The sequence below is a fragment of the Malurus melanocephalus genome, unplaced genomic scaffold (genome assembly GCF_030028575.1).
Source record: "Malurus melanocephalus ecotype Western Australia unplaced genomic scaffold, MMel_1.1 scaffold_465, whole genome shotgun sequence".
Taxonomy (NCBI): domain Eukaryota; kingdom Metazoa; phylum Chordata; class Aves; order Passeriformes; family Maluridae; genus Malurus; species Malurus melanocephalus.
This window is the reverse complement of record NW_026623697.1, coordinates 237410-265107: the sequence shown is the minus strand read 5'-3', so window position 1 is coordinate 265107 and position 27698 is coordinate 237410. Positions and strand designations below refer to the sequence as shown.

General features: G+C 55.6%; 1 protein-coding gene across 10 annotated transcripts in view; it reads left to right on the top strand.

Annotated features, from left to right (window-relative positions):
• CAPN15 (calpain 15) overlaps positions 1-27371 on the top strand; it is a 56412-nt gene extending 29041 nt beyond the window's left edge. For 8 of the 10 annotated variants that reach the window (XM_057380650.1, XM_057380649.1, XM_057380644.1 and 5 more), the window contains 11 exons: positions 13492-14986; positions 18278-18486; positions 18668-18851; positions 21615-21838; positions 22671-22796; positions 23375-23527; positions 23692-23853; positions 24498-24724; positions 24916-25076; positions 25365-25543; positions 25794-27371. In XM_057380650.1, coding sequence (XP_057236633.1) covers positions 13492-14986; positions 18278-18486; positions 18668-18851; positions 21615-21838; positions 22671-22796; positions 23375-23527; positions 23692-23853; positions 24498-24724; positions 24916-25076; positions 25365-25543; positions 25794-25971 — 3298 coding nt within the window. In that variant the 3' untranslated portion in view covers positions 25972-27371. Of the gene's footprint in view, positions 1-8289; positions 8663-13491; positions 14987-18277; positions 18487-18667; positions 18852-21614; positions 21839-22670; positions 22797-23374; positions 23528-23691; positions 23854-24497; positions 24725-24915; positions 25077-25364; positions 25551-25793 lie in introns of those variants that run through there. The other 2 variants (XM_057380652.1, XM_057380651.1) reach the window with 2 other exon arrangements.
• Positions 27372-27698: the final 327 nt, after the last annotated feature.

Here is a 27698-nt window from a genome sequence, read left to right as displayed (position 1 = left end):
CCTGCTGTGCTAACCCAACTCATGCACAGAGCTKCTGTTAGTGGAACTGGGGTGATGGRAGCCCTCTCTAAGCTCCTGCTTAGATCCTGCAGATTTGGCCTTCCATCCATTTTGGGGGGGGTAGCAGCTGCCCTAGAAAGGGCACAGCAGTCCTGAACATCACCTGGGCTGTCGTAAAGCTCCTGACGAGCACTGAAGGGGCTGGTGTGATGTAGGTGAGCTGGAAGCTGGATCACAGCCCGTGGGTGATGTTTGCAGGCACCACTSTCTGGGTGCTCAGAGATCCTGAGAGCTTTCTGCATCCCAGGATCAGATTCCCCCACATACATACATACATACCCCCTTTAATAGCTGCAATACACCATATGCCCCTGTTACTTAAATAGAGTAAATTTAGAAATGGAAAAGCCTCCAGGAGCATCTGGAAGTTCAGCACCTGCGGAAAAACGGCAGCTGAAGRAGCTGGATGTGAAGTGAGAGCGGAAGAAGAGCCCATCAAAGGCTCAGTGGAAAAAGAGGAGTGTCTGGAAGTCTTTCATCTTCCCATCGCAGKGCTCAGATGCGACTCCAGCTGCTTTCTATTCTGGGATGCAGGGAAGAGTGTGCTCCCACACGTGGCTGCTGCAGCTCRGAAAGAGCAGCTCCGGATTGACCCAGAGGTTTGGAAATCGTTCTGTTGTGCAGTAAGAGGGGTTTAGAAGATGCTGAGGGTGCATTGTCAGGACTTTCATTTCATTTCATTTCATTTCTGGATTTGTCATAGAGTTAGTGGCTGCTGTCAGGGGCCCCATGGAAGGAAAATCCAAGCTCCCCAAAACACCACTGTTTGCTGCAGGTACAGAGAAGTCTGTACAGGTGTTAAACTGTATTCTTTTTGGGTGCTGATGGTGTTTCTTAGGTTGCAGTGGGAAAATCAGTCCCAGTTCTATCTGGAAATTCAGCAGATAATTTGTGGAAAAAGGGAATTTGACAGTCAGGCAGGTGTCTTCACTAGAGACCAAATGGACAGTAGAATTCCTTTGCTTCAGGAGGGGCTTTTGCCAGTTCTTTCCTGGCTAATCCAGACAACTGGCATCCCAGTTTCTCTTTGTTTCAGGTCCCTTAAAAGTTTATTTCCTGCCCTTCGGGATTGGAAGAAGACAAGAGCTTCACTTATGAGCTCAAGGTGCAGATATGAACGTCCCACTTGTGCCACACTGGGTGTTCCCTAACCTGACGTCCCATCCCAGACGCTTCTGCCCAMACCTTAAACCCCTTTTTGAGGCTGAAGGGCTGAGGCATGACCCCYCTGGAGCAGGGGACACCAAGAGGTGACAGTGAGCAGCCCCAGGAGTGGGGAACAAGGAGGGGTGGCTGGCTGGCTCCCAGGGTGCTCACCAGCATCACAGGTGGGCAGGCAGGGATCTCTTGCAGCCTGGTTCTCCTGAGCTGCTGATGGTTTTCCCCTGGGAATGATGCATATCCCACTTGACTGCCAGGCCCTCCCCTYGCTCGGTGTGGTTCACCAGCTTTGACAGGGAGGGCCAACCCCGCTGCAGGCTTTCACCATTTGTCACAATAAATTGCTTCTTGCTCCTGCTGCATGGGGGAGATGCTGGTTCCTTTGCCCTGAGTCTGAGCAGCACCTGAGGCAGCTTCTCCCCCTCCTTGCTCTTCCTCCCCCCAAGCCTGCAAGGAGAGCAGAGCTCGCTGCAGCTGGCAACAGGCTCCCCAAAGCTCGCCTGATGCAGCARCCAATTTGGTGTGCTCTTGCATTCAGCTGCTTGACCTGACATAACCTGGGAAGGGGGACAGAGCTGGAGAAGGTGCGGATGCTCTGGGAGCAGGAAAGGCTGGAGCCATCTGTGAGGCTGGGGGGATTTGCTGCTGTCCAGAGCCCCTGCTGGCTGTGGTGGCCCCTCTCCAGCCCAGCTCAGCACAGCCCAGGGAGGGCTGTGGTTCCAGCACAGCAGCTGCACCAGGCCTTGGTGTGTCTTTTCAGCACCTGGCAGGGCGTGTGAGTGCACGTGGAAGCTGTGTATGGAGCCAAGGATGGTGGAATGTGTAAGTGTGTCTGAGTGTGTGTGAGTGTTTTCAAACCACATCACCCAGCTCAGCCGGGACCCTGCTCTGTGCCCCAAAGTCTGCTGGGATTGGGGTACTTTGGGTGCAGTTCCTATTGTAGGAAAGGGGACACTCAGATTTGCCCACTGCTCCCTGACCTGCTGTCACCAAAGGAGGTGGTGACACGTGCAGCCTGCGCAGAGGTGGCAGGGTGTGCTGTGGGTGGCAGTGGCTCTGGGGGAGCAGCCATCCTCGCTGTGCCCTCACTGCCAGGTGCCATTTGCAGTGCAGCTGCAGTGCCYTCATTGCTGTGCCCTGACCAACCACACACTGCTCTCCAGGGRTGCTGGGAGGTGCCAGAGTTCCTCTCTCTTCCTCTGTCCCCTGGCAATCTTTCTTCCTTGCTACAGATCAGTGCAAAGCTTGTTGGCTGAGCTCTTAAGCATGAGCTGCTTTCCCGAGGCACAGGACTGGCTCAGCTCTTCATTAAGCGCTGTTAATCATGCTGAGGAGCCCGACAGCCGCTGGCCATGGAGCAGTGCCCTGCTGCCTTCCAGCTCCCTGGGATGGTCCTGCCTGGGGTGCCCCGGTGGGGCTGGCAGCCACAGGAAGGGCACTGCCTGCTCTGGCGTGGGACAGTGCCACTGCAGAGCTTGGCCTGAGAATTTCCTCATTTGTGGGAASAGCTCCCACAGCAGYTCTGCCAGGAGCTGGGGTGCTGGCCCAGTTAACACCTCASGAGAGGAGGAAGAGAAGGCTGGGGGCTCTGCTTCCCCCTGCCAGGCTGCAGCCCTGCTCTCCTTAGCCTCATGGAAACGTGAGTCTTTCTCCCTCCCTCCCTCTCCAATGGTACCAAGCTCTTATGGCTGTTGGTTTTTGTCTTAATTGYACCTTGGAGCGATGCCTTGATTTATTTTATCAGGGAGAATTTAGGGAAGAAGGTTGTTTCTGAAGCAAATAGCAGCCTGCCCAATGCAGGGCTGGGAACTGGTGGGGYAGAAGGAGAGAGGGGCTTGGCAGTGTCCTCCCACCTCATTCCCCATGACTGTGCCTGTGCCACAATGGCTCCCAACACCCCACAGCCCCTGAGGGGCCAYGGGAGGGGTAGGTGGCCACCTCCACACTCATGGGGCAGCCCCCAGCAGCACAGGCCTCAAAGGCAGCAAATGGCTTTGAGTTTCCTTCTCATTCTGGGAAGAAGGGATTTAATKTACTCTCTGAAGGTACAGGGTGGTGTTTTGGAGCTGAGCTGGCTGTGGGARTGAGGTAGGGGTGTGGAGCTGCTACAGAGCATCACCTGCAGCTCCTCAAACCTGTCCCGTGCCCCACTCTCCAGACATGGGAGATCTGAAGAATTCCCCTCTACTCCATTCTCTCCCGTATTTCCTTCCATTTTGAGCTCTTCTGGCCATCCCTCCCATTTTTCCTACCCAAGATTCTGTTGGGTTTTTAAATTAAAACCTGCCATCGTTTGAAATTAATTAGTGTAGCAGTAGTATTAAAGAGCATCATCTTCCCAGCTGTTCCACCCCAGCGTCTTGCYAGTCCTGGAGCTGGTGCACTGGCCATAAATCCTCTCCCTGCTGTTCTCAATACTCCCTGATTTCTATACATCTCATGCTGGCCAAACATCAGAGCAGGCTTGGAGATCTGTGCCCCGATCCTTGAGTGATGTGAGCTGCTCACATGTTCAGTGCTTCCTTTTTTTAGGTGCTCTTGAATTTTGCTGGACAGTTTTATTTTCTGTGGGGAACTTCTGCTCAGACCACAGATGGAGTGTAATTATAAAAACCTTAAAGAGTAGCTGATCCAATTTTTACCAGGCTTTCTAAAGAACAAAACTACATTTCTCAAAGTGTTTTCTTGTTCCAAGTGTGCAAGAAGCTGAAGCTACAAGTATACAGAGAAACTTGGGTCCAGCAGTCTTCTAGGATTCAGGCCTTTTATTGATAAAGAAGGGATAAAATTCTTGAATTCTTGTGTTGCATTTGCTGGAGGGCTACAGGCTTTTCCCCCCACAAAGGCAGCTTTTGTGGGAGCTGCAGACACGCTGAAGCACTCAGGGATGTTTTAGCAGAACCACAGGTCCTTYGTGCTTTCTACCCCCAAGTTACACCAATTTCATGGCACTGTGACAAACCCCTGTAAAACTGCTGCACCTCCTTTCTGTAGTTGCTCGTAAGAGGTTTCAAATATCCATTATATGGTAGATTTTGGTTGAAGTTAGTGTTGTGTAGTCAAAGCAAGGCTTTTCAGTTCATCAGCTCCTCAAGCCAATTCAATCTATTAATGCCCATAGTATGGTGGGCCTGAGTTTAGGACACAAATTTCCTTCCCCTGCTATAATATTTGGATGCAAATGGAGCTCAGTATTTTTTGCTTTTAATTTCCCCAGGCACGCAAAGGACTGTGGAAATTAGGTACAGAAAAGGTAAATAAAGTCATTGAGCAAGAGGAATGATGGCAGCAGTAGCGCTGTGCTAAATTGGTTTCTTTGAAGTAAAGTGTGATTGCARCTGCAGAAATTTCCCCTGCTTACATGCAGGGAGGCAAGATGAGGTTATTAATTATAACAACAGGCTGGAATTGATCTTAATGARAAATAGTGCAGCTTGGGAGGAGCTGAGGCTGTGCTGGTGGCTGTCTCCAGGGCTAGGGCTCCAGAGGGACCTTCCTGGGCCATTCTCTTTCCARTCCTGCAGCTCCAAAGCCTGTCCCACAATGATCCCGTGCTGCTGAGTGCCTCCATCCTGGGTTTTGAAGAGGTCACATTGCTCTTGGCCATCTCCTCTGGGCTCTGCATCTCGATAACCTTGGACAGGTGCAGGAGGTGCTGCTTTAGGATGAGACACCTCATCAGAAGCTCGCGAATCCAAGCTTGCAAAACTTCCGAGCAAAGCTAGAATTTGGACTTTSTGACCTCCTTGAAACAGTCAGCCTGCCTCCTCCTTTTGTATCCGCAGGGATTGTTATTGTTGCCCTGGCAGAGGCTGGGGAAACGTGCTCATTAGCCAAGGAGTCTTTGTGAATGATCCTGTCCCAGCATGCCTGTGCTCTGCCAGCCAAGCTGGTTTTCTTCTGAGAGCTCGTTTCTTACAACACTGCAGCAATTAAGGTATATTAAAGGCTAATCATGCACAGCCTGTTTTTCTCACAAGACAAGCCTTCCAGATTCTGATTCTGCTTTGATGAAGAATGATGAAAGTCTCTTTTCTCCTGCCCATCAGTTGAGGGTAACGCTCCCTGTGTGTCCCCAGGCTGGGAGGGAAGGCAGTGTGAGGCACGTTCCTCCCAAGTGTGTGTCACTTGGCATTCCTGCAGTGGCTCCTGTGCCTTCAGAGGGGCATATCCATCCCTTCAGAGACTCTACCCCTTCCCTCCCTTTTCCTGAGCAAAACCCCGGGATTTCAGCCACGAAGAGGACTCTGCAAGTGATGACAGTCTCAACTTCTCTTTTCCATCAAAGCCAGACTTTGGTGCGTGTCACAGGGGCTCTCAGGGTGCTCCTGTCCCAGCTGTGCCTCTGCCCTCCTCCTGTTTCCTACCATGCTCTGAACACATTCCTTGGTGTCTCTTCATGGCTGGTGGAGGATAGAGGAGTATGTTCTGTGTCTCACTTGCATGCCTTTTGCTAGCACTTGTACTTACAGAGCATTGCCTTGGAACTTGCTAACATTGCCTTGGAACTGCCCAGTGCTTTCAGGAACAGGTTGGAGTGTCTGTGTAGGGCCACGAGTTGGACTGGGTGATCCTTATGGGTCCTTCCAGCTCAGGACATTCTGYGATTCTGTGAACTCCTTTTTTGCCTGTCCCACAGCAAGATGTCCCCTCCCACYGTTCACATCTGACAGGCAATCCCTGGTTATGGAGAGGTGACAAGAGTGTAAACTGCAGGGAAAGCTGCAGTTTGAGAGCATTTTCTGTTGCTTTSTTGGCTGCCAGAAAACTCCTCTGCTGAGTGCTCTGGGCCAGTGTTTTTTCTCTCAGACCTCTCATTAGCAGAGTTCAGCTTTCCCCTGAGAAATTCTCATTAGAACTCCCAGCTTCTCTCCCTGGCTCTTGGAGCACATCTGAGCTACCGAAGCTGTGTCCAGTGTGGGAAAAAAGAAACTAAATAGAAACCGTGCAAGAACCCTSTGGAGGTTTGGTGCAATAGAACTGAGAAATTCCCAGGAACTGGAGTGTGTCATCAGCTTGGGAAACTCTCAGTGTCTGTCTGAGCCCCTTGGCACCTTCTGGGATGGTTGTGTGGTGTTGCTGGGTCTTTAATGGACCCATTCACCATCAAGGGCTCACCCTTGTATGGTTTCCTGCTGCAGAATTAGACCTTTTGTCCCCCTCCCTTCTGCTTTGATGMGGGATTTTCGCCTGCCATCACTGCTTTATTAAACAGGACAAATCCGGTTGTCCTGTTTCAATTCACTGCAGGTTATTACAGTAGAATAATGCCAATAGAAAATGCCATTTCTTGCATAATTGTGATTGTCCTGCCCCAGTGAATGGTCAGGAGCCCTGATACTAGACTGGGAAGAGGTAACCTCAATAAAGAAAGGGTGTCCTGGCCACAGAAGAGTTTGTCATGGAAGGGGATCAGGCTGATCTCTTTGATGTTTTTCCTTCCCCGACCTAAGCTGTGTTTCTGGGAACTTGTTGATAGTTTGTCCTGGGTTGACACTTAAGAGTGAGAGCAGACATAAATATATGATAAAGCTCTGGAGCGCTCAAAAATTAATATTTCAGGATCAAGAAGTCTTTATTTCCTCAAGTGCTTCAACAAAAAGAGGAATTTGTTTAGTTGTAGTTGTTGTGGTTCCCTTCCAGAAACTGAAGAAACGAAGGGAGCTCAGAGCAAGGCCCCAGCTCTGGCCGTGGCTGAAGGAGGTGCCTGGTGTCAGATGCTGCATAAAGAAGGTGGTGACCTTTTTGGGGTTTGTTGTTTTTGGTGTTGGGGCCCTAAAATGGTCAGGGTACTGGAGTTTGAGTCCTGCAAGGAAGGGCTGAGTGAGCTGGGCTCATTAAAGAATTCCACACAAAAAAGATTGCCCTGCCTAGGGAATGAGTCCAGAGGAGACCACTAAGTTGATTGCTTTGGGCAGGAGCCCCTGTGCTCTGGAGCCAGGCTGGGAGAGCTAGGGGTGCTCACCTGGAGAGGAGAAGGCTCCAGGGAGACCTCAGAGCCCCTTCCAGGGCCTAAAGGGGATCCAGGAGAGCTGGAGAGGGACTGGGGATAAGGGATGGAGGGACAGGACACAGGGAATGGCTTCCCACTGGCAGAGGGCAGGGATTGATGGGATATTGGGAAGGAATTGTTCCCTGGGAGGGTTGGGAGGCCCTGGCACAGGGTGCCCAGAGAAGTTGTGGCTGCCCCTGGATCCCTGGCAGTGTCCAAGGTCAGGCTGGACAGGGCTTGGAGCAGCCTGGGACAGTGGAAAGTCCATCCCTGGGATGGGATGGACTCTGAGCTCCCTTCCACCTCAAATCATTCTGTGATTCCATGATAAGTTCCAGCTGGAGAGAAAGCATTGGAGGACCTGTATCAATACCCACAGACACATTATCCAGAGGTCAGAGCCAGGCTCTTCACAGCACCACGTGGTGGGAGGGCAGGGAACAGCAAAACTGGGATGAAACAGGAGAGTATCATATTGGATGTAAGAAACCTTTCTGCTCAAGGACAGTCAGTTAGCTGAGGTCGCTGCCCAGACTGGTTGTGTAGTGTCCATGCTTGGAGGTTTTCAAGACCAGCCTGTCTAAACCTGCTGCAATCTCTTAAAGAGATTCAGCTTGAAGCAGGAGTTTGGGCTGGAGACCCCTCTGAGGTCTCTTCTCACCTGAGTTATCCTGAGACCCTCCCCACTTGCTCCGTGGAAGTGGGGTGCTGCTTTGGCACACACATGGTTTTTGGGTGCAGCCCCTGGTGTTTTGGGGGTGTTTGTGCCATTGCAGTGGGACCACCTGRCACTACCTGACTCGGTCCTTTTGATGTGGGATGGGGCTCCAGGAGAGCGTGCCYGAGTTAGGGCAGGTTCTCGGTGCTGTCTCTGCCCTTGTTCAGCTGATCTGGGAGAAAAGGGCAAAGACACACGTCCCTCCTGGTGTTTTATTTTTGTCTATCTCTCCAAGACAGAATATTCTGAGTTGGAAGGGTCTTGGAAGGATGGGGTGAAGGTCATTGGTGTTTTATTTCCTTGCTTCACTTTGTGGCAGGATTTGGAAGTACTTATGCAACCTGCCCTGCTTGGATGATGGCAGCACRGAGCTGGAGACACTTTACTTTACAGCCTCAAGGGTTCAGAAGTGTGAATCAGACTATTTTTCTCCACTGATGCTCCTATAGGAACTCGTACCAAGTGGAAAGTCCCAGCTCCCGGTGTTTCTGTGTTGCTTTGCCAGTATATCTGCTGCAACCTTCCAGGTCTTCCAGCCTCCCAGTCCTTGCCTGGCTCTGCAAGAGTGAGTCAGCTCAGCCAAGAGCATCACCTCGCCCAGCCTTCATGATCCCAGCCCACGTGTGCTCCTAACAGTGCACTGCCAGAGGGATGCCGAGTGCTTCCTGACCTCCTGCACCCCTTCCAGGTGGGCACAGGTGCCCTCTGCTCCTGCTGGCTCTGGAGATGTGGTAGGTCCATGTGGGAGAAGGCTYAGCAGTCCTTTCTTAGGTCAGGGTCCACAGTGCTACTGAAAGAAAATGAAATGGGCAATATTAAATAGAAAGCATGGGRTTGGGGGGAAGGGATTCACAGCTCAGAGACATTGAGGCAGTATTTGTATAGGGTTTTTTGGTAATTTTTCTTTTCTTCCGCCAAGTACCAGTGCTTTTTTGCGTATTTGTCAGAGAGGATTTTGCTGGGATGCATTCTGTGTCAGAGAGCTCGGGATTTGTGTAGCTGGCAAGAACAATTGATTTTTATTTATTTGTTTATTTACTGCGGAAAAGAAACGAGGCAGTAAGTTTTAAGGCTTTAGCTGCTCTGGAGGAGTTTTATTTAGAGAAACAGCCTGATTGTGTTGCTGTGTGTGATTGGCACAAGCTCCTCTAATCCTGTTGCCTCTGCAGCAGAGCCCTGGGATCTCTCGCTCCGGTGCCCAGGTCACATCACGACCTTCTCTGGCACTCCAAGGTGCTTCTGCCCAGGGCTGGGTGCTGTCTCCTACCCTGGAGCCTGGCTGCACATCACACAGCCCTGGCATGCCACTAGCTCCCTGCCAGCAGCAAAGATGCAAATTTTTGGGCACTTCCCGGATTCCTACCCTGCCCTGTTCCTTCCTGGTTTGCCCTGCTCCAGGGAAATCTTGGGTCCCAGATGGTGCCCAAAGGTGGTGGCCAGCCCTGGCCAGCTCAGTGGCTATGGAGGAGCCCGGGCTCTGCAGCAGCTGGACACAAAAAGCTCAGCAAACTCATCACTCAGCAGAGCCCGGGGCGGGAATATCACTGTCCTGAAGTGGTTTTGGAAGGTGACCAGCTGGAACCTTCTTAACCCCTGGAGCAGTGAGGTACCCTGGGACCTGATCAGCGTGCTGAAAGCTGCCTGCTTGGTTGAGTACCTTCTATATTATTTTTTAAGCATGATAATTACATTGCTGTGATTGCCAAGGTGGGGGCACTCCTGCCAATGTGGTGGTGCCTCCTGCCAGCTGATGTCTCCTGCTTTGGTTGGGGAGAGCTGCTGTGGTGGGAAGCGCAGCCACACACATCCAGCCCCATCCCTGCTGCTGGAGGTGTGGGGCTGGGCCCTGTAACCCTTTCCTTGCCCCCCAAGTTGTCCTTTTCGTGTGCACCCCAGAAAAGCCTCCAGCAGCTCGCTGCTCCAGGCTGGGGAGCGCAGCACCTGCGTCATTGTGCTCCCAGTGAGGTGTCCCCCAGGAAAGCCCTCCTGTGGGTGGGTGGGTGGCTGCCAGGTCCCTGGTTTCGGAGGAGCTGCTCTTCTGCGGGAAGGTGGCAGGCASTGTTTATGTCAGTTGTGTTTGCTGGGGCTGGAGCGTGGCTGTGTTAACACGCAGCAGATGGGCCTGGTGAATAGGTGCTGGAGATAACCCTATTTCCTCAYGCAGCCTTGGTGCCTGCTGGGAAAGGAGCCAGGCTATTTGAGGAGAAGCACGGAGCTTGGACAGGCTGAGGATGGATTTCTCCTTCAGCTGGTTCAGTTTTGGGAGGAAGTTGCTGCTGTGGGGCAGAGGCTGCTGCCACAACTCACCACATTCTGGTATGGGTTGGGCCGTGTAAAAGCAGGTTCCACCCTGGTGCCCTCTGGGGCCTTTGGACCTTTCATTTAAACCTGGGTTCCAGGCAGGGTCTGGAACTGTCCATCAGTTGTGGGCAGGGATGTGGGGAAAACAGGGTACAGGCTGGTGTCCTGCCCGTCACCAGGGTGGGGGGATTGGTGGCTGGGAACGTGGAATTGTGGAGCACAGCTGAAGGTTCATGTCCCATGTTCTCTCTTGTTTCTGTGCATCTCCCATTCACTCTCAGGGAAAACTGTGTSGCTGTTGGGCACCATGATATGCAACAGCAGGCAGGGAAAGCCTACCAGAGGCTGGTCACACTGGTGGCAGGGAAGTGTCCTGCCAAAGCTGGTCACATTGGTGGCCTGGCCACTACGGGATCTTTGAGGGAAAAGCTGATGGCCCTTTTGGAAGGCTTTTGGTTTCCACAGGAAAGTCAAGTAGGTGGAAATCCCAGCAGCAGTCAAGGTTAGGAGCCGATTCCTGTGAAAAAGAGGGGACCGGGAGGGGGACAGTGTGACCAGAGAATGTCCTTACTAGGGCTCAGAGGAGACCACTGCAGTGTCCTGGCTTCCACCTCTCTTCCTGCTGCCCAGAGTCTGATTTCCTGCCCAGCCAAGTGAAATGGTGCTGCCTTTCCCGAGCCTGCAGCTTGTTGGTGATGCCACATCACTGTCCCCTCGTGTGGTACTTCTGTGGTTTAGATGATCCTGGGTTTTCTCTTCTCTCTGGGAAGGAAYGGGGTGATCCTTTCCATGGTCCCAAGGTGGCATTGCTAGAAGCTATGGGTAGGACTATGGATGTGTGAGGGATGTGCAGCAGGAAGATTGGTGGCTGCATGTCCCARTCTGCAATAAGCACTGCGGCATCCGCATTTTGGGGTGGATTTTTTGGAGCCAGTGCTCTCCTGCACAGTGTACTGCATGGAATGCTGCAGGAGGATGGAGGTGGATGGCACAGGTTGCTGACAGCCTCCCCTTGCCTTTTGCTGATGCCCATGGTTTGATGAACCTCACCCAGTAAGACGAATGGATGTGACAAGATTGCAGTGCCCTTCATGGCCCCATTTGCTGCCAGAGCTGGGCAGCAGCTCCTTCCCCTCCTCAACTTGAGGAATGATCTCCCTGTCAGATGTTGTGGACACGGTGCTGCCACAGGGGAGAGGGATGTACAGTGGCTCCCAGCTGGAGGACTTGAAGCATAAAAATCAATGTTTATTTTTCTCTTAGCTGGGAATAACTCCAGTAAATAAACACCTTGCACAGTTCAAACGATGCAGGCATGGTATATGAACCAGAATGATTTTTCAAGCTTTCTCTTGCAATAGAATGGATTTCTTGATTTCAGGCTTTATTTAGAGAAGTGTTTGACTTAAGAAGGAAGTTGAAGGTTATATCTGATTTCTGTGAGGTGGAGCTGATCTTCTACTGGCTGTGGAGTGTGGTGTGGGAATGTGGTTGGACTGCTGCTGCTGCTGCTGGAGTGTTCCCAGGAGAGTTCCTCATGTACCAGGCAAAGGAAGGGTCACTTCCCCCCTCCCTGGGGGGTTCTGGCTGCGTCCTCTGCCCCTCCAGACCCCGCTGCTGCATTGCAGTCTGCTCAGAGCCTTGGGAAGCTGTGTGTGCAGGTGCTGCTGCTTGGCATTCTGGAGACCAGCCAGGAGGACCTGGTTCCTTCCACGGGCTGCACCAGCRTCTCAGAGTTGTCTGTGCCTGCCCTTTATGGGATTAAACACCCTCCTTCCCTTTGTTCCAGCCGCTGTGGTGGTTGAATTTRGTTGTTGAAGGGTTGCTGAAGGGGGAGCCAGTGATGAGCCCATTGAGGTGCAGATCCCATGACTTAGGCAGCTCTGGGTCTGTGAAGGTCTAACTTTGCTGCTCCTGAGAAGAGCTGAGGCCAAGGGGTGGACTTCTGCACAGTTGGCCCTGTCCACAATCTCAGGCAAGCAAGGCAGTGTGGAAAGRCTTGGAAGGGGCTGGTGAGAGGCACAGCTGAGCTGGAGCTTGGGTTCAGGACTGGGTTTAAGATTTGGCCATGTTATCTGGGAGGAGTGTGTGGGGGGAGGGCTCCGGACTCCTGGTTCACGTTTACCTGAGGGCAGGGTGGTTTGTCCTGGTGTGAAGGAGGAGGAAGCAGAAACCTCTGTTTCAAACCCACCTTTGCTCCAAGCTGCAGGAAGTGACCCCAAGCAGGGGACAAAGGGCACCATGCAGGGCTGGGATTTGTTCTSAGTGTGAGTGCACACATGGCATCCTGAGAGCACTTGGGAGGGCTGCGCTGGGGGAAGGCTGCTCCCAGCAAYCCAGGAATTGCTGTGGTCCGTGGAGCTGCTGCTGCTGCCCTTTCTGAAAATTGAACCTGCCTGGAAAACGTAATTGTGACTTCCTGCCCTGGGACGAGGTGTTCTGGCATGTATTGGACCCGCTCTCCTMTCAGGGTTTCAGACATTCCCAGGCAACGTTGGAGGTTGAAACCAAGGGCTGGTGCAGCCAGTGGGGCATTATGGCCTCTCTATTTTCCAGGTAAGTGAGGAAGCAGCTGGAGCTGGGTCCTGGTACCCTGCTTTGCTGAGCWTGGAAGCTGCTAGTGAGCTGTCCTGATGCTGGTGCACCATGGAGCTGCTGCTCCCAGGCTGGCTGGGCCAGGCTTCTGGCCCCAAAACCTACAGCCAGGTAGAAGCAGCTCTGCACACCACAGCTTGCCTTCTTTGGTGTGGTGGTGTCTGGGATGGGATAACACGGTTATCCCAGTGTGGATAAGTGGTGTGGAGCTGAAAGGAGAGRAGGGAGACAGGAACAGAAGGTGAGGCAGAGGAGGGGTGGAGTAGAGAAGGAGGAAAGTATTGAATCTGGAACAGCAGGAAGTCAGAGCAGGGTGTCACCTGCTCCACAGAGATCCAAACAAGCTGCAGATACATGAAATTACCAGGATCGGCACAGAGATGCTGTGTTTGCTCAGCAGTACATAACCCCTCTGTGAGAACGGGGTCAGTGGGTGCTGGCTGGTTCTTTGCCCTTCCTGGAGTGTTTTGGATGGGAGCCAATGYGTTGCCGTGCACTTGGGGAATTTGTCAGTGCCAGAGGAGTGAGTGCCTGGGGAGCAGTGGCTGGGTTGGTGGTTTTTCCCATCCTGGAAGCAAGGTCCTAACCATGCCAGCCCAGGACACACGTGGTATCCCTGCAGGCYGGGTGGCCTCGGCCTCATGCTGTCACTTGTCTCTTGCAGCCACTCCCACTCTCCCGGCTCCATGGCTGGTGTCCGCGAGTGGTCCTGCACCCGCTGCACCTTCCTGAACCCCGTGGGCCAGCGGCAGTGCTCCATCTGCGAGGCCCCCCGCCAGAAGCCCGACCTCAACCACATCCTGCGGCTCAGCGTGGAGGAACAGAAATGGGCCTGTGCCCGCTGCACCTTCAGGAACTTTCTGGGCAAGGAGACCTGTGAGGTGTGTGGCTTCACGCCTGAGCCAGGGCCCAGCGGCTCCCCCTTGCCCATCATCAATGGCATCTTGCCCAAACCCGCCGTGCTGGTGGAGCCCAAGGGCACGTCCAAGGAGGAGATCACCAAGGTGGAAAGCAGCAGTGAGGACTCGGAGGGGAAGAGCCCCGATGAAGCGGAGCTGGAGAGCGGCTGGGCTTGCCAGCGCTGCACCCTGCACAACACGCCCATGGCCAACTCCTGCTCTGCCTGCGGTGGCCCACGCAAGCTCTCCCTGCCCAAGATCCCACCAGAGGCGCTGGTCGTCCCAGAAGTCATCACCCCAGCCGGATTCCACATGGCCCCCTCCACCCCGCAGCCTTCAGTCTCTGCAGAGCTCTCTGATGGTGATGCCACAGCCACCCAGGGCCCAGTGGCAATGGAACAAGAGGCCCAGAAGGTCCCACCTTTCAGCCCCTTTTCACCAGGGCTGCAGAACAACCCTGTGCCCCGGAGCCGCAGGGAGGTGCCCCCACAGCTGCAGATGCCGGGCCCYGAAGGCTCCCAGCCTGTGGCTCCGAGCGCCACGGGGCAGAAGGGCTCTCCCCAAGGCCAGGCCAGGGCCGCTCCAGCCGCCCGCTTCCCGGAGCTGCTGTCCAACAAACGGCTGAGCGTGCTGGAGGAGGAGATGGAGGTCAGTCCATCCCACTGGAAGTGCAGCTCCTGCTCCCTGCTCAACTCTGCCGGGGCYGGCAAGTGCGAGGTTTGCAGCACCCAGAAAGGCAGCGACACCATCAACCTGGTGGGGGACTCGGTGAGGTTCACCCCGTGCAGCCCCTCCAGCCCCGATTTCACCACCTGGTCGTGTTCCAAGTGCACCCTCAAGAACCCCACACAGGCCCAGAAGTGCAAGGTGTGCGGCTCCTCCAAGCTGCATGGTTTCCAGGAGCACGGGGTGCCGGGCGAGCAGGCCCCGCGCTGCCCCGACTGCGGCGCCTGTGACAGGGCCGGCTGCTCGTGCGGCGCCAAGGCCCCGTCAGCGCGCAAGGTGGCCCGGCTGTTCCCRGCACCGCTGCCCGGAGCACAGGACAGGCCGGGCCAGTGGGCCTGCCCTGCCTGCACGCTGCTCAACGAGGCCAAGGCCAAGCACTGTGCCGCCTGCCACACTCCCCAGCAGTACGTGGCCCAGCGCAAGGGCCTCAAGCCCCTCAAGAGGAGGGAGAGCATGCACGTGGAGAAGAGGAGGCAGACGGATGAGGGTGAGGCCAAAGCCCTGTGGGAAAACATCGTGACCTTCTGCCGGGAGGTGAGTGCTTGCTTRTTCCTGGCCTCCCTCTCTGCCTCCCCCATAGATCTGGGGCTGCACCTTCCATGCCCTGGGTTCCAGGGATCTTCCCMTGCAGCAGCTGGATGCTGGTTGTTGACACTGAAATGTTGTATTTTGGAGCAGAATAATCTCTGATGTGAAGACAGCCTCATATAGCCCACTCCTGGTCTGAGGATGAGGAGGTCTAAAACCTAGTGCTAAACCTGTTAACTCTGAAATCCAGTGGTATTTTAAATCAGTGAAAGAAATCTCGGATGAAGGGGACATCCTTAGGTGTCAGTCCATCTCCTTCCAGTGTCTTGTGGTGGGAAAGGCAGGCAGTGTGTCCAGGTTTGCTGGTGCCACTGTTGTCTGTGGATGCAGGAAATCTGGGACGCARCAAGCAGAGGCTCAGGGTAGGAGTGCAGACAGGAACTGCTGTCACTGCCAGCAACTGCAGRTGTTTCAGAACCTTGAGCTGGGCCTTGACATTCTTGGTTTGGGTRTTGTGAATGCAGAGGTGCAGCACAAATGGCTCCCCCCTGGGCAGGCCAGCTGAGCTGGAGCTGGAGCCTGGCTGTAGCTGAAGGTCTCAGGAGCACCCACCTTTCCACTGTGAAATATCTGGTTTGATCAGCTGGGTTTCAGCCTCAAACACCACTCCAATGGCCTCATTTTTTTCCCTGTATGGCATCAAATGCTCCTCTGTATGCTGCTTTCTCTGGCCTCCTTCTGGGGGAAGCCTCCAGCTCTTCTGGACCAGATGGAAAGGGAGTTGCAGTCCCATTTTGACGTACAGACAAGGCTTTTCCTGTCTATTCTGAGGAGCGTGGCCATTCCTGTGCCTCCACTGCACAGTCCWGGGAGCAGAGATATTTGGCTTAGGGGGGAAGAAGCTCTGAGGATGATCCTGTGTGGAGTTGTGTTTTTTGTTAAATTGCTGCATGTCCTTCCTAACAGGCGTGGGTGTCTTTATAGCAGAGACCCAGATTCTGCTTATCCCTGTCTTTTAAGCAAGTGAATAGCCTCTTTTGTAGGCAGGGAACATCTGTTACATCAGGAGTCAGGCCCGAAGGATGAATCACAATGACAGCCAGACTGAATTAGCAGCTTGGCAGTGCCAGGAAGGGGCACCGGCCTTGCCCTGTCCCATAGCACTCGCTCGGAGCCTTGCCTGAGCCTCTTGTTCTCCCTAACCCAGCAGTTACCCAGGGCTGGTAGATCAGCAGGGTTTTTTTTAGCCCAAAACCCCCCTGCACCTGCAGCGTGGCCGTGCTCTGCCCCTGCTCTGGTGTGAGGTTGGGCCTGGCAGCAGTGGAGGGCAGCGCAGCTTCTGTCCCTGTGCTCGCTCTGCGCTCCATGTCCCTCGCAGTGCTCCTGTCCAGCCTGCCATGAGCAGCCTCCAAGCTCCCTGCTGTCCCAGTGTTTCCCAGGCTGTTCAGCCTTCCCCTCGAGGACTCAGGCTGACCAAGTTCTGCTCAGTCTGTTGTTCCCCTGCCCCATGTTGTGTGGAGCAGCCCCTATTCCTGCTCCCTCTCAGGATTTCTGCTCAGGCTCCTGCTGTGGGTTTTCCTTCCTCTGCTGTTCCAGGGGTGCCTTTTCCAGCTCTTCTCAGTGTGTGATCCCTACTTYAGTTTTACCCTTTCTCTTCTGTCAGGGAGCAGTGCAGAGCTGACCTCTTCCACTGGAATAATGGAATCACAGAATGGGTTGGGTTGGGCTGGGTTGGACTGGGTTAGGAGGAATCTTAAAGCTCAYCTTATTCCAGGMATGGACAGGGACAYYTTCCACTATCCGAGCTTRTTCCAAACCCCMTCCAACCTGACCTTGAGCACTACTGGGGATCCAGGGGCAGCCACAGCTGCTCTGGRCAACCTTGTCAAGGCCTCCCTCACAGGGAAGGAYTTTTCCCTAATATCCCATYTAAATTTCTCCCRTTTTAGTTTAAAACTTCCCCCTTGTCCCATCACTACCTGTCTGTGTAACAAGTAATTTTTCCCTCTCATTTATARCTCCCCTTAGGCTCTGGAAGGGGCTCTGAGGTCTCCTTGGAGCCTTCCCTTCTCCAGGTGAGCACCCTCAGCTCTCCCAGCCTGGCTCCAGAGCAGAGGGGCTCCAGCCCTTGGAGCATCTCTGTGGCCTCCTCTGGACTGTTCTAACGATCCACATCTTTCTCTTGCTGAGTCCTCCAGAGCTGGACACAAGTTGGGTCTCACGAGGGCAGAGCAGAGGGAGAGAATCCTATTCCTCATGTCCTCCTGGCCCTGCACAGCAGGTTCCTGCAGAGCCCGGAGATCCCTGTGCAGGGATGGGTCACATCCCAGTCCCCAGCCAGAATGTSACTGAGGCTGCTGGAATGCTCCTCAGCTTCACGGGGCAGATGCTCCTCTGAGACCAGGACAACTGTTAGCTGAAAAACACCCTCTTGCAAAAGAGGAGCTCGAGGTGCTAATTGAGGCACCACAAAGGAAGCATTCACCTAGGATTGCCACAAAAGAGGAGGTCAACTACTAGTTTGGTGTGCATAAAGCTAATTTAAATCAGAGCCAGCTTTTGCTGAACKAATTTAATTTAATGTAATTAACAATAACAAAGAAACACCTGTTCCAATTTCACCCTGTGTTAGACTGAAAAAGCCWCCCTTCTCTACTTGGTGTAGCTCTGTGCTTCCATCTATGGGGTTAATGCCTGTGGGATTACCTGCTCTTCCACCCATCCTATTTRTTTATTACGCAGCAGCTATTGCAGGAGGGCTGGCACGTGGGATACCCTCACTCTGCAATTGCTTGTGGTCTGGCTGAATGCAATTGCAAAAGCTGCCCCTCCCATGCCCCATAGATGTGCCTGGGGGRTGGCCCAGGGCTGCCAAGCCCAGCGTGTCCTCTCCGGGGCAGGGTTGAGGAGTGTTTGTGTGCCAGGTGGCTCCTCGCAGCCTTGCTGTTCAAAGGCTTTGCTGCTCCTGGAGGCAGCCAAGGCCCCCCCACAGCCCAGCTTTTAGCACCAGCATAAAGTGTGAGACGGTCCCTGCCCCAGGAGGCTCCTGTGAAACAGAAAAAGGCAGATTGGAGTCAGCTTGGGGCCATAGAGGTGAGCCCGAGGCAGGCCTGAATGCTGCACCCGAAGCATGAAAAGCATCCCTGCTGCTGCCACCTGGCACCAGCCCGGTCCTGCTCCCGTGCCGGGCCAGGCAGGAGGGCTGGGGGCTCTGACCTCTCAGGGGGCACTGGGAGGCTCTCCAGGCCAGCCTCCCACATGGCTCCAACTGATGCTCTCCTCGCCTTTTTCTCACAGAACAAAGTCAATTTTGTAGATGACAGTTTCCCRCCTGGGCCCAAGTCCGTGGGGTTCCCGGAAGGTGACAGCGTGCAGCAGCGGGTGAAGCAATGGCTGCGGCCCCACGAGATCAACTGCAGCATCTTCAAGGACCGCTCAGTGAAGTGGTCAGTGTTCCGGACACCCCGGCCCTCAGACATCCTGCAGGGACTGCTGGGCAACTGCTGGTAAGGGGAATGAGCTGGGCTGACACCTTCCCATCCCTTCCTGTTTCCCCCCTCTTCCTCCAGCTCAGCTCCTCAGCCATTTAAGCCCCCCTGCCCTGCCTCACCCGCTCTGAGCCCCGCATGGCCGGGCAGCTGGCACTGCCTCCTGTGCCCTGCTGAGGCCTCCCCGCCTGCCCCGCAGGTTCCTGAGCGCCCTGGCAGTGCTGGCCGAGCGGCCCGAGCTGGTGGAGAGGGTTATGATCACCAGGAGCCTGTGCACTGAGGGTGCCTACCAGGTGMGGCTGTGCAAGGACGGCACATGGACCACGGTGCTGGTGGATGACATGCTGCCCTGCGACGAGTGTGGATACCTGCTCTTCTCACAGGTCAGTGCCACAGGGGCACAGGGCTGGGCAGTGCTTCAGGGCTCAGGGAGGCTCAGTCCAGGCTCTCCCAGGAGAAGCAGTAGGAAGAGGTGCTGCTGGGGTTYGTGTGAGGCCCCTACTTTGTGCTGCATTTAGAGGGAAAGCCACAAAGCTCATCAAGTCCAATCATTGATCAAACACCCCTGTGCCCACTAGGCCATGCCCCAAAGCACCACATTGACTTGTTTTTTGAACGCTTCCAGGAGTGGTGACTCCACCACTGCCCCAAGCAGCCCATTCCAAAGCCTGACCACCCTMACATGAAGGAATTTCCCTCAATGTCCAATCTAAACCTCCTCTGGCACAAGTTGAGGCCATTTCCTCTTGTCCTGTCCCTTGTTCCYTGGGAGCAGAGACCACCCCCCACCTGCCTGCATCCTTCTGTCAGGGAATTCTGGAGAGTGAGAAGTTCCCCGGAGCCTCCTTTRCTCCAGGCTGAKCCCCTTTCCCAGCTCCCTCAGCTGCTCCTGGKGSTCCAGCCCCTTCCCCAGCTCTGTKCYCTTCCCTGGAGCCACTCCAGCCCCTCCATGTCCTTCCTGTCGTGACAGGCCAGCATTGACCCCAGCACTGGAGGTCCCTCAGCAGTGCCCAGCACAGGTCACTGCCCTKGTCCTGSTGCCACACCTTGGCTGACACAGACCAGGTGCCATTGACCTCCTTGCCCACCTGKACRCATCTGACTCACATTCAGCTGCTCCTAACCAGGAGTTCCAGGTCCTTTCCCTCTGGGTGCTTCCCRGCTACTCTGCCCCAAGCCTGGAGCTGCCTGRGGATGCTGTGACCCAAATGCACAGATTGCACCCTGTTTGCAGCCCAGAACCTGCTCTTTGCTGTGACCTCAAGACAGCTGAACACTTKGAGGCCATAATATCCATCTATTTAGGCCCCTTTTGGCATTTTCCAGGCTTCAGTSAAGTAGTTTCATTTGCAGTTGCTTTTCCCTCACTTCTTGCACCACAGCTACTTCACTTGCAGGGAAAGCCACCCTTCCCCTTCACATAGGAAAACATTTTAACCTATGTTTTGCACTGCGAGGGACTGAGGGAAAGCTGTTTCTTCCCTCTGAGGGAGGTCTGGCAGYTTGGCTTTGCCAGGAAGGGACTGTGGAGAGGGAGGGGATGGCACATGGARCAGCCCGTTCCGAGCCAGTGCCCAGTTGCTCTGAGCGCACTGGGCCGGCATCTGCTCGGATGAACAGAGCTCCCTCAGCCCCCCAGGACATGGCTCTGCCCTGCCCTGCCCTGCCTGCCAGGTCCAGGGGCTCTTGCTGGGATCATGTCCATGAAGGAGACTGAAAACGTCTCTGTTGAAACTCAGGCGGCAAAATCTGCCAAAGAAAACAAAGTGCCACTGTCAGGATGAGACGGGGACTGGGGCTGCTGGCTTGGCTTTCATTCTGCAAAGCCAATCCTCTGGTTTTGGACACACAGCCCCAAACTGTGTCAGGACAGGACTCTGAAACTTTGGAAAGGGAAGGAGGAGTTTGTATTTACATTCTGCCTCTCAGATGACAGAGATGATCCAGATGTATTTCTTTATTTCAGCATGAGATTTACCTGTCTTGTTTTTTTTTTTTCCATCCATCTTTCATGATGGGGTATTTTTTAAGATTAAAGTTTTTCACATGAGCTGGACTTGCTTCTGTTTCCAGRGATATCTGATTCACGATGCAATTTTTCTGCTGAGTGTTCAGCTGTGGGAGCTGGATGTGGAGGATAAAAAGGAGAACCAGAGTTTTAAAAATAAAAGAAAATAAGGCTCTTATCTGTGCTCCCTGGCTGTGGCTCAAGCAGAAATAAACAACATGGATTTTGTTGAGTAAGGGACCCAAAAACCAGCAAAAAGCACTTATAAGCTCTCTTTATCCATCAGAAAGAAATCTTCACTGCCCTCCATTCCTCTGCCAGCTCTTGGCTGCCACCTGTGAGTCACACAGTCACAATGTACCAGTGATTTTCCCTGCTGCTCTCCAAGCACCGGATACCAAACCCCATTTGCTGGGGAAAAACTTCCATCTTGTAATTAGGGCTTATAATTACTCCCTGTGCTGGGGTAGAGGGCTTTGCCAGTCCAAGTTTTTGAAGCTTGTCCTTGAAGCAGTGTCTGTGTTCCCTGAGTGAAATCCAGTCAGTGCCATGGCTGTGTGTCCTCTGGGCAGCCTCCTCTGCCAGAGGAGCATTCCTTTGGGTTTGCAGAGGTGTGGGGGTTAAAGGCAGCTGTTCCAGATGTGCTCCASATCACAGAATCCTGGAATGTCCTGGGTGGGAAGGGAGCCATGAGTATCACTGAGTCCAGCTCYTGGCCCTGCACAGGACACCCCAAGAGAGGACAGGGACCCTGAGAGTGTTGTCTAAATGCTGCTGGAGCTCTGGCAGGCTTGGTATCCTCTTCCATTATTAAATGGTTCTAAATCCAGAAGTGGACAAAAGTGGCTCAGGGTGGGCACCCACCCTGCCAGCCTGTCTGCTGGGCAMCCTAGGGTGCAGCTCCATCAGCATCCAGGCCTCTTGGCTGTTCATTCCAGGACTTTTTCCCGAGGTGAGTTAAACTGTGCAAACAGAACACTGAACAGAAAGCGAACATGTTGGTCACCTGTGCCCGAGGGGACAAGCTCCTGGTTGTGTGGCCCTGCTGCTCCTGCCTCTCCATCTGCAGAGGGGTGGGTGTGCGGGGCTGTCCCACCTCCTGCCCAGGGTGGTGACATGTCCCTGCCTCTCTCTGCAGGCCCAGAGGAAGCAGCTGTGGGTGGCCCTCATTGAGAAGGCGCTGGCCAAGCTGCACGGTTCGTACTTCGCCCTGCAGGCCGGGCGTGCCATCGAAGGCCTGGCCACGCTCACCGGGGCCCCCTGCGAGAGCCTGATGCTGCAGGTCAGCTCCACTAACCCTCGCGAGGAGCCCATTGACACTGACCTCATCTGGGCCAAAATGCTGAGTTCTAAGGAGGCTGGGTAAGACGAGGCAGGAGCAGGGGCACTGGAGAGGGGGATGAGGGGAAGGTTCTTGTCTTTAGAGGCTCAGAAGAGGGGTTATTGAATTATCTGCATGGAGTCCACCACCCTTGCTCTTAGAAATTATTTCTTCTGTTAGTAATTCTCATATGACATGAAGATGCTGGTGAACTTCCCCTGTGTGTTGCTGCTGTCTTGCAGGAGTTTGGAAGTGACATTGAGCCCGTTTGCTTTGCTTTGAGCTTTTTTGGTGTGTGAACTGCTTGACCCTGCGTGTGCCTTCCACCCATGGGTGACATCTCTGCTAATGACACCTGGCTAGAGCCAGTCTAGAGCAGGCACAGCCAAAGCAGAGAGCTCCTGCTCATCACTCTGGCAGGAGGGCAGTTGGGTTGGCTGAAATCTGGGGTATGTGGCCACATGGRTGGATAACCCCCAGTACATGGTGTCCCCCTAAACCCAACTGGTGCAGACCTCATAAATAGTGTCCTCACCCCTGCCAGCTTGTCTAGGTYATAGACTTCTGCCTTTCTCTGTGGCTTTCTGCCAGCCAGGGGCTTGGCAGAAATGGGGTGAGGTTTGGGCTGAGCTCCCCAGTGCAGAGCAGCTCTCCCTGGAGCCTGGGCTCAGCATGCACATGGGCAAGGGAGGGAGCTCTGGCTGGCGGGGCTGGGCACTGCCTGGAGAGTGCTGTTCATCCCAGCAGTGTTGTTGCAGAGAGGGAGCATCCAGGAGCCTCCTGAGGGGAAGCTGTCCCAAGCCTTGAGTGGAAGGGATGAGCTTTCCCCCCAGCAGGCCTGGCAGGACCCGGGGGTTTGCTGTCACCATGTAGGTTCCTCATGGGCGCGTCCTGCGGCGGAGGCAACATGAAGGTGGATGATGTGGCCTACGAGAGCATGGGGCTGCGGCCCCGGCACGCCTACTCCATCCTGGATGTGCGCGATGTCCAGGGCTTCCGGTGAGCTCGGGCTGCCCCTGCCGTGGCACGGCAGAAATCTGGGACAGATAACTGAGGGCATGGTGGAATGGACCCTGGGGGCTCTTAGGTGTCCTATCCTCATTGCCAGCAAGGGTGACACTATCCCCATTTATGGTGACACTATAAATGCTGTTGTCATATAAGCTGTCCTTGCTGGGTGCTGGCTCCCCATCCAGGAGTAGAATGTTTCCTGGTCTCACAAGACACAGATCACTGAGTTGAGCTCTCACCTCAATGAGGTGCTTAGAGCATACTGCTCCCCTTTGGCTGCAGGGGAGATAGCAGTGGGTGCCCCCTGACTGCTGGGGTGCTGTAGGGAGCTGCATTTTCAGCCGTGTCCCTCTCAGCTGCCTCTCTCCTGCTGAGCCCTTTGGGTGGGGGAGGGCAGAGGGAGCAGCAGCAGATCCAGCAGCAGCACAGGGACATCTGGGTCCACAATGTGGGTGACACATTAGTTCTGGGATGTGAGGGCTTTGGAAGGCAGGAGTGACAGAGTGGGGGACTGGCAGGGTCTCCTCTTCCTCCTGGCTCTCTGACACCGTTTTTCCCYTTCCCAGGTTACTGCGCCTCCGGAATCCCTGGGGCCGCTTCTCCTGGAACGGCAGCTGGTCAGATGAATGGCCGCACTGGCCACCCCTCCTGCGCCACGACCTGATGCCCCATGGCAGCAGCGAGGGCGTCTTCTGGATGGAGTACAGCGACTTCATCAAGTATGGCATTGCCAGAGGCAGAGCTGTGGGGCAGGGAACAGGGCAGGGACAGAAAATGGGACACGGGTCCGGATGGGGCAGGCAGGACCCGTTATCTCTAGGGAGTGTGGGTGTCCTGCAGCATGCAGTGTGCCCCATTGGGACTGAGCCCAGTTTCCCCACAGGTATTTTGACTCCGTGGATATCTGCAAGCTCCATTCGGACTGGCACGAGGTGCGTGTGCAAGGCATGTTCCCCAACAAGGCCAACGGGCCGGTGACGGTGACATCGCTGACRGTGCTGGAGCGCGCAGCCCTGGAGTTTGCCCTCTTCCAGGAGGGCAGCAGGTGAGCTGGGCAGGGCAGGGGAACCGGAGGGGTCAGCATGGAGAACAGGAGGCTCAGGAGGGACCTTCTGGCTCTGTAAAACTCCCTGACAGRAGGGTCAGCCAGGTGGGCATTGGGCTGTGCTTCCAGACAGGACAATAGGAAACGACCTCAAATTGCACCAGGGGAGGTTTAGATTAGAGATTGGGGAAAAYTTCTTCATTGAAAGGGTGGTCAGGCCCTRGCACAGCTGCCAGGGCAGTGGTGGAGTCCCCATCTGTGGAGGKGTTTAAAAGCTGTGTGGATGTGGCACTTGGGGATATGGGTGTRTGGTGGCCCTGGCAGTGCTGGGGTAATGGCTGGACTYRATCTTATAGGACTTTYCCAACATTAATGATTCCACGATTCTGTGATTCTGTGGGCCCAGAAGAAATCCAAACATGTTGCCCTCTCACCAGATGGCATCCCTTCGGGCCACAGAGCTCAGGGATGGGCCCCCATCACCATCTCTCCAAATCTTGGGAATAAATCTCATGTTCAGCTGGAACCCAACCCCTGAATGYAGGGCTGGTTCCCAGGGTGGATGTTTGGGGCAGTGGGATAGCTCTTCCCTGGATGTGCTGCCCATGTCCTGAGTGACATGTGACTCTTCCTTCCCAACACAGGAGGTCGGACATGGTGGACAGCCACTTGCTGGACCTGTGCATCATGGTTTTCCGRGCTACCTTCACCAGTGGGAACAAGCTGAGCCTGGGCCGGCTGATGGCCCACAGCAAACGAGCCGTCAAGAAGTTTGTTAACTGTGATGTGATGCTGGAGCCGGGCGAGTACGCCGTTGTGTGCTGTGCCTTCAACCACTGGAGCGCCGCCCTGGCYGGCCCTGCTGCCCAGGGTGAGGGCACGGAGGGGCCCTGGGGGAGGGAGAGGTGCCATTGCCCTTGGTCCTCACCATGGGGTCCTTGTTGGAGGTGGAGGTTGCCTGTTATTTGTTGCACACGCATCAGCCCAGCAGCACCACACTCCCAGGGATCGTAGGCTGCTGACAGTGTCCCTGATCCCCTCTTCCTCCGGGTGTCTCTGCAGCTTCCAGTCCCACCAGCAGCCGACCAGCCACTGATTATTCCAGCTACATCCTGGCCATCTACAGCTCCCGGCTGGTGATGGTGGAGCAGGTGGAGGCRCAGCCCACCACACTGGCAGATGCCATCATCCTGCTGACCGAGAACAAGGGCGAGCGCCACGAGGTGGGTGGGGGGCACAGGGCGGGGGCTGGACCCCAACGGTTGCAGTGGGGTGGGGGGTGACGCTGCCTGAGGGAGACTGGACCTGTGGTGTTCTCAATCGGGAAGGGGTTGGACAGGGCTGTGCCAGCTCTGGCTGCCACCCCTGGATGCCCAACCCCTTAGCTCCCTGGGGCCGAGTGGGGCACCCCAGCAGATGGCAGCCCTTGGCTGGACTGGAAGATGCCAGTGCAGAGGTTTTGATTTGGGGATAGGAGTGTGCAGAGACTTCATCCCTGCTGTCTGCCCCAGGGCCGTGAGGGGATGACCTGCTACTACCTGACCCACGGCTGGGCAGGGCTCATCGTGGTGGTGGAGAACCGGCACCCCAAATCCTACCTGCACGTGCAGTGCGACTGCACCGACAGCTTCAACGTGGTGTCCACGCGCGGCAGCCTCAAGACACAGGACAGCGTCCCCCCCTTGCACAGGTCTGGGGTAGGCAGCGGCGGGCCACGGGGCTGCCACCGGGCCAGCAGGAGGCTGGGAGCAAGGCAGAGCTGGGGCTGACAGGGAGGCATGGACAGGGTAGGATTATCAGGGCAGAGGTGGCATTGTCAGGGTAGGGGTGGGGTTGTCGCGGTAGGGGTGGGATTTCCAAGGCTGAGGTGGGATTTCCAGGGCTGGGGTGGGATTGCCGGGACAGAGGCCACTGCCCTGAGCCCGTTGCTCTCTCCACAGGCAGGTGTTGGTGATCCTATCGCAGCTGGAGGGTAACGCTGGTTTCTCCATCACGCACCGCCTGGCACACCGCAAAGCCACGCAGGCCTTCCTCAATGACTGGATGCTGACCAAGGGCACCCACAACCCGCTGCTCACRCCCGAAGTGGCCGGGCTGCACGGCCCCCGGCCCCTATGACGAAGCGCCTCCCCGTCCCCGCCCTGCTGCCCCGTTCCTGTCACCAAGCCCCTGGCCCGGGGTGCCCCCCCGAGCCACCCGCGCTGAGCCAGGGGGCAGAGCTGGAGTGGCACCCCCAGCACGTTGCCCCATTGCCCTGGGGCCAGGGCGAGGTCTCAGGGCCAGCACCAGCCCTGCTCGCTGCCCCCCACCCCGGCACCACTGTCCCCCACGCACTTTACCATGAGCAGCTGGGGGCATGGGGCCATCTCAGGATCCCACCTGCCCTGTACCTGCGCTGGCCCGGTGCCCTCTGCCCACCCCGGGGGCTGTGGAACAAGGAGGGGCTGGAGGTTGCTGTCATGGCCCTGCCCAGGCACCACGCTCAGGACTCTGCCCCTTCCCGTGGCGCCGGGGCGCTGGCGCTGCAAAAAGAAGAATATACCTCTRATGTCTGTCCGTCTGTGTGACCCTCCGTCTGTCCCCAGGCCCTTTCCCGCTGTCTTGTTCCCCCCTTTGTCTGCTGCCAGGACCAACGTGGCGCTGAGGTCGGGCTGGGGAGTGCCAGGGTCACACTGCCGTGGTGCCGCCCATGCCAGGGACCCCCCACCTGCCCCACCCGTCTCGGGTGCCAGGGCTGGCGGGAACAGGGCGCAGGGTTGTTGTGGAAAGCTGCTGCTGAGGGGTTTTTGCTGTAAGCGGGGTGAAACTAGAAGGTTTCACCACCTCCTCCTCAGCTCCGGGTGGGGAGTGAGGCCTCGGGGTGCTGCTGGCAGGGGCTGCGACCCCGGGGCCCCCTCCCCTGTCACACAAGTGTTACTATGCAAAGGCGGCCGGTGGAAGCAGTGCCTGGAGAGAAGCCATGGCCCGAGCTGGGCTCAGCCCCCCGGGCATTGCCCTGTGGGCCCCCACGGAAGGTGGGGGACAGCAGGTACAGAGCCGGGCTCGGGGAACGGTTCCCTGGAGTTACCACGAGTCCGTGTGCTGGGGAGGGGGCGATTCTGGGGGGAGAAGTGGAGAGCCCCCTCCTCCAGAGCCCGAATGCTGTGAGGGAGGCAATGAGCACAAGGTGAGGGCTGCACCCTGGCGTGCTGCTGGCCCCGTGGGTGCTCCCAAGGTGGGGGCTGATCCTGGGGGGAGCTGCATCCCACGTGTTCAGGGTGTCGTGGCTCTCCAACTTGATGTGTGTGTGTATGTGTGTGTGTGTGTGTCTGTGTGTGTGTGTGTGTTTCGGGGGTCCCTGTGTGCCCTCTCCTTCCTGAGCTGTGTGGACCTGCAGCYGAGGGGGGTTGATGGGCAATGCTGGACCCCATCCTGGCAGGGAGTGTGCTGGGGGCTCCTGGACCCCAAATCCTGCACCCCAAACCCTGCACCAGCAGCTGGGCTGGGCAAGGGGTGCGGGGGGCTCTGCCCGGCCTGTCCCTCTGGGGATCGGGGGGTGGCAGGAGGGGTGGGCTGCCCTTGCACCCTCCCAGCCCCCCCAGCCGGGGCTGCTGAGCCAAGCTCTGTCCGTATTTTTGTTTGTCKATCTGTTTTCTCTCTTTCCAGCTCCTTCCTCCTTGGGATGATTTGTCCTTCACTTTTTTTTTCTCCTCTCTGTCTTTCTGAGCTGTGAATATTTTTAACCCTGTAAATACTGTCCAGCTCTTCAGAATCATAGGGTATTTTATCAATTGTAAATCAGATCAGTAATCCCTGTATGATACGAATTATCCATGGGTGGTTTTCAAACTCAGGTTCTGACGGAC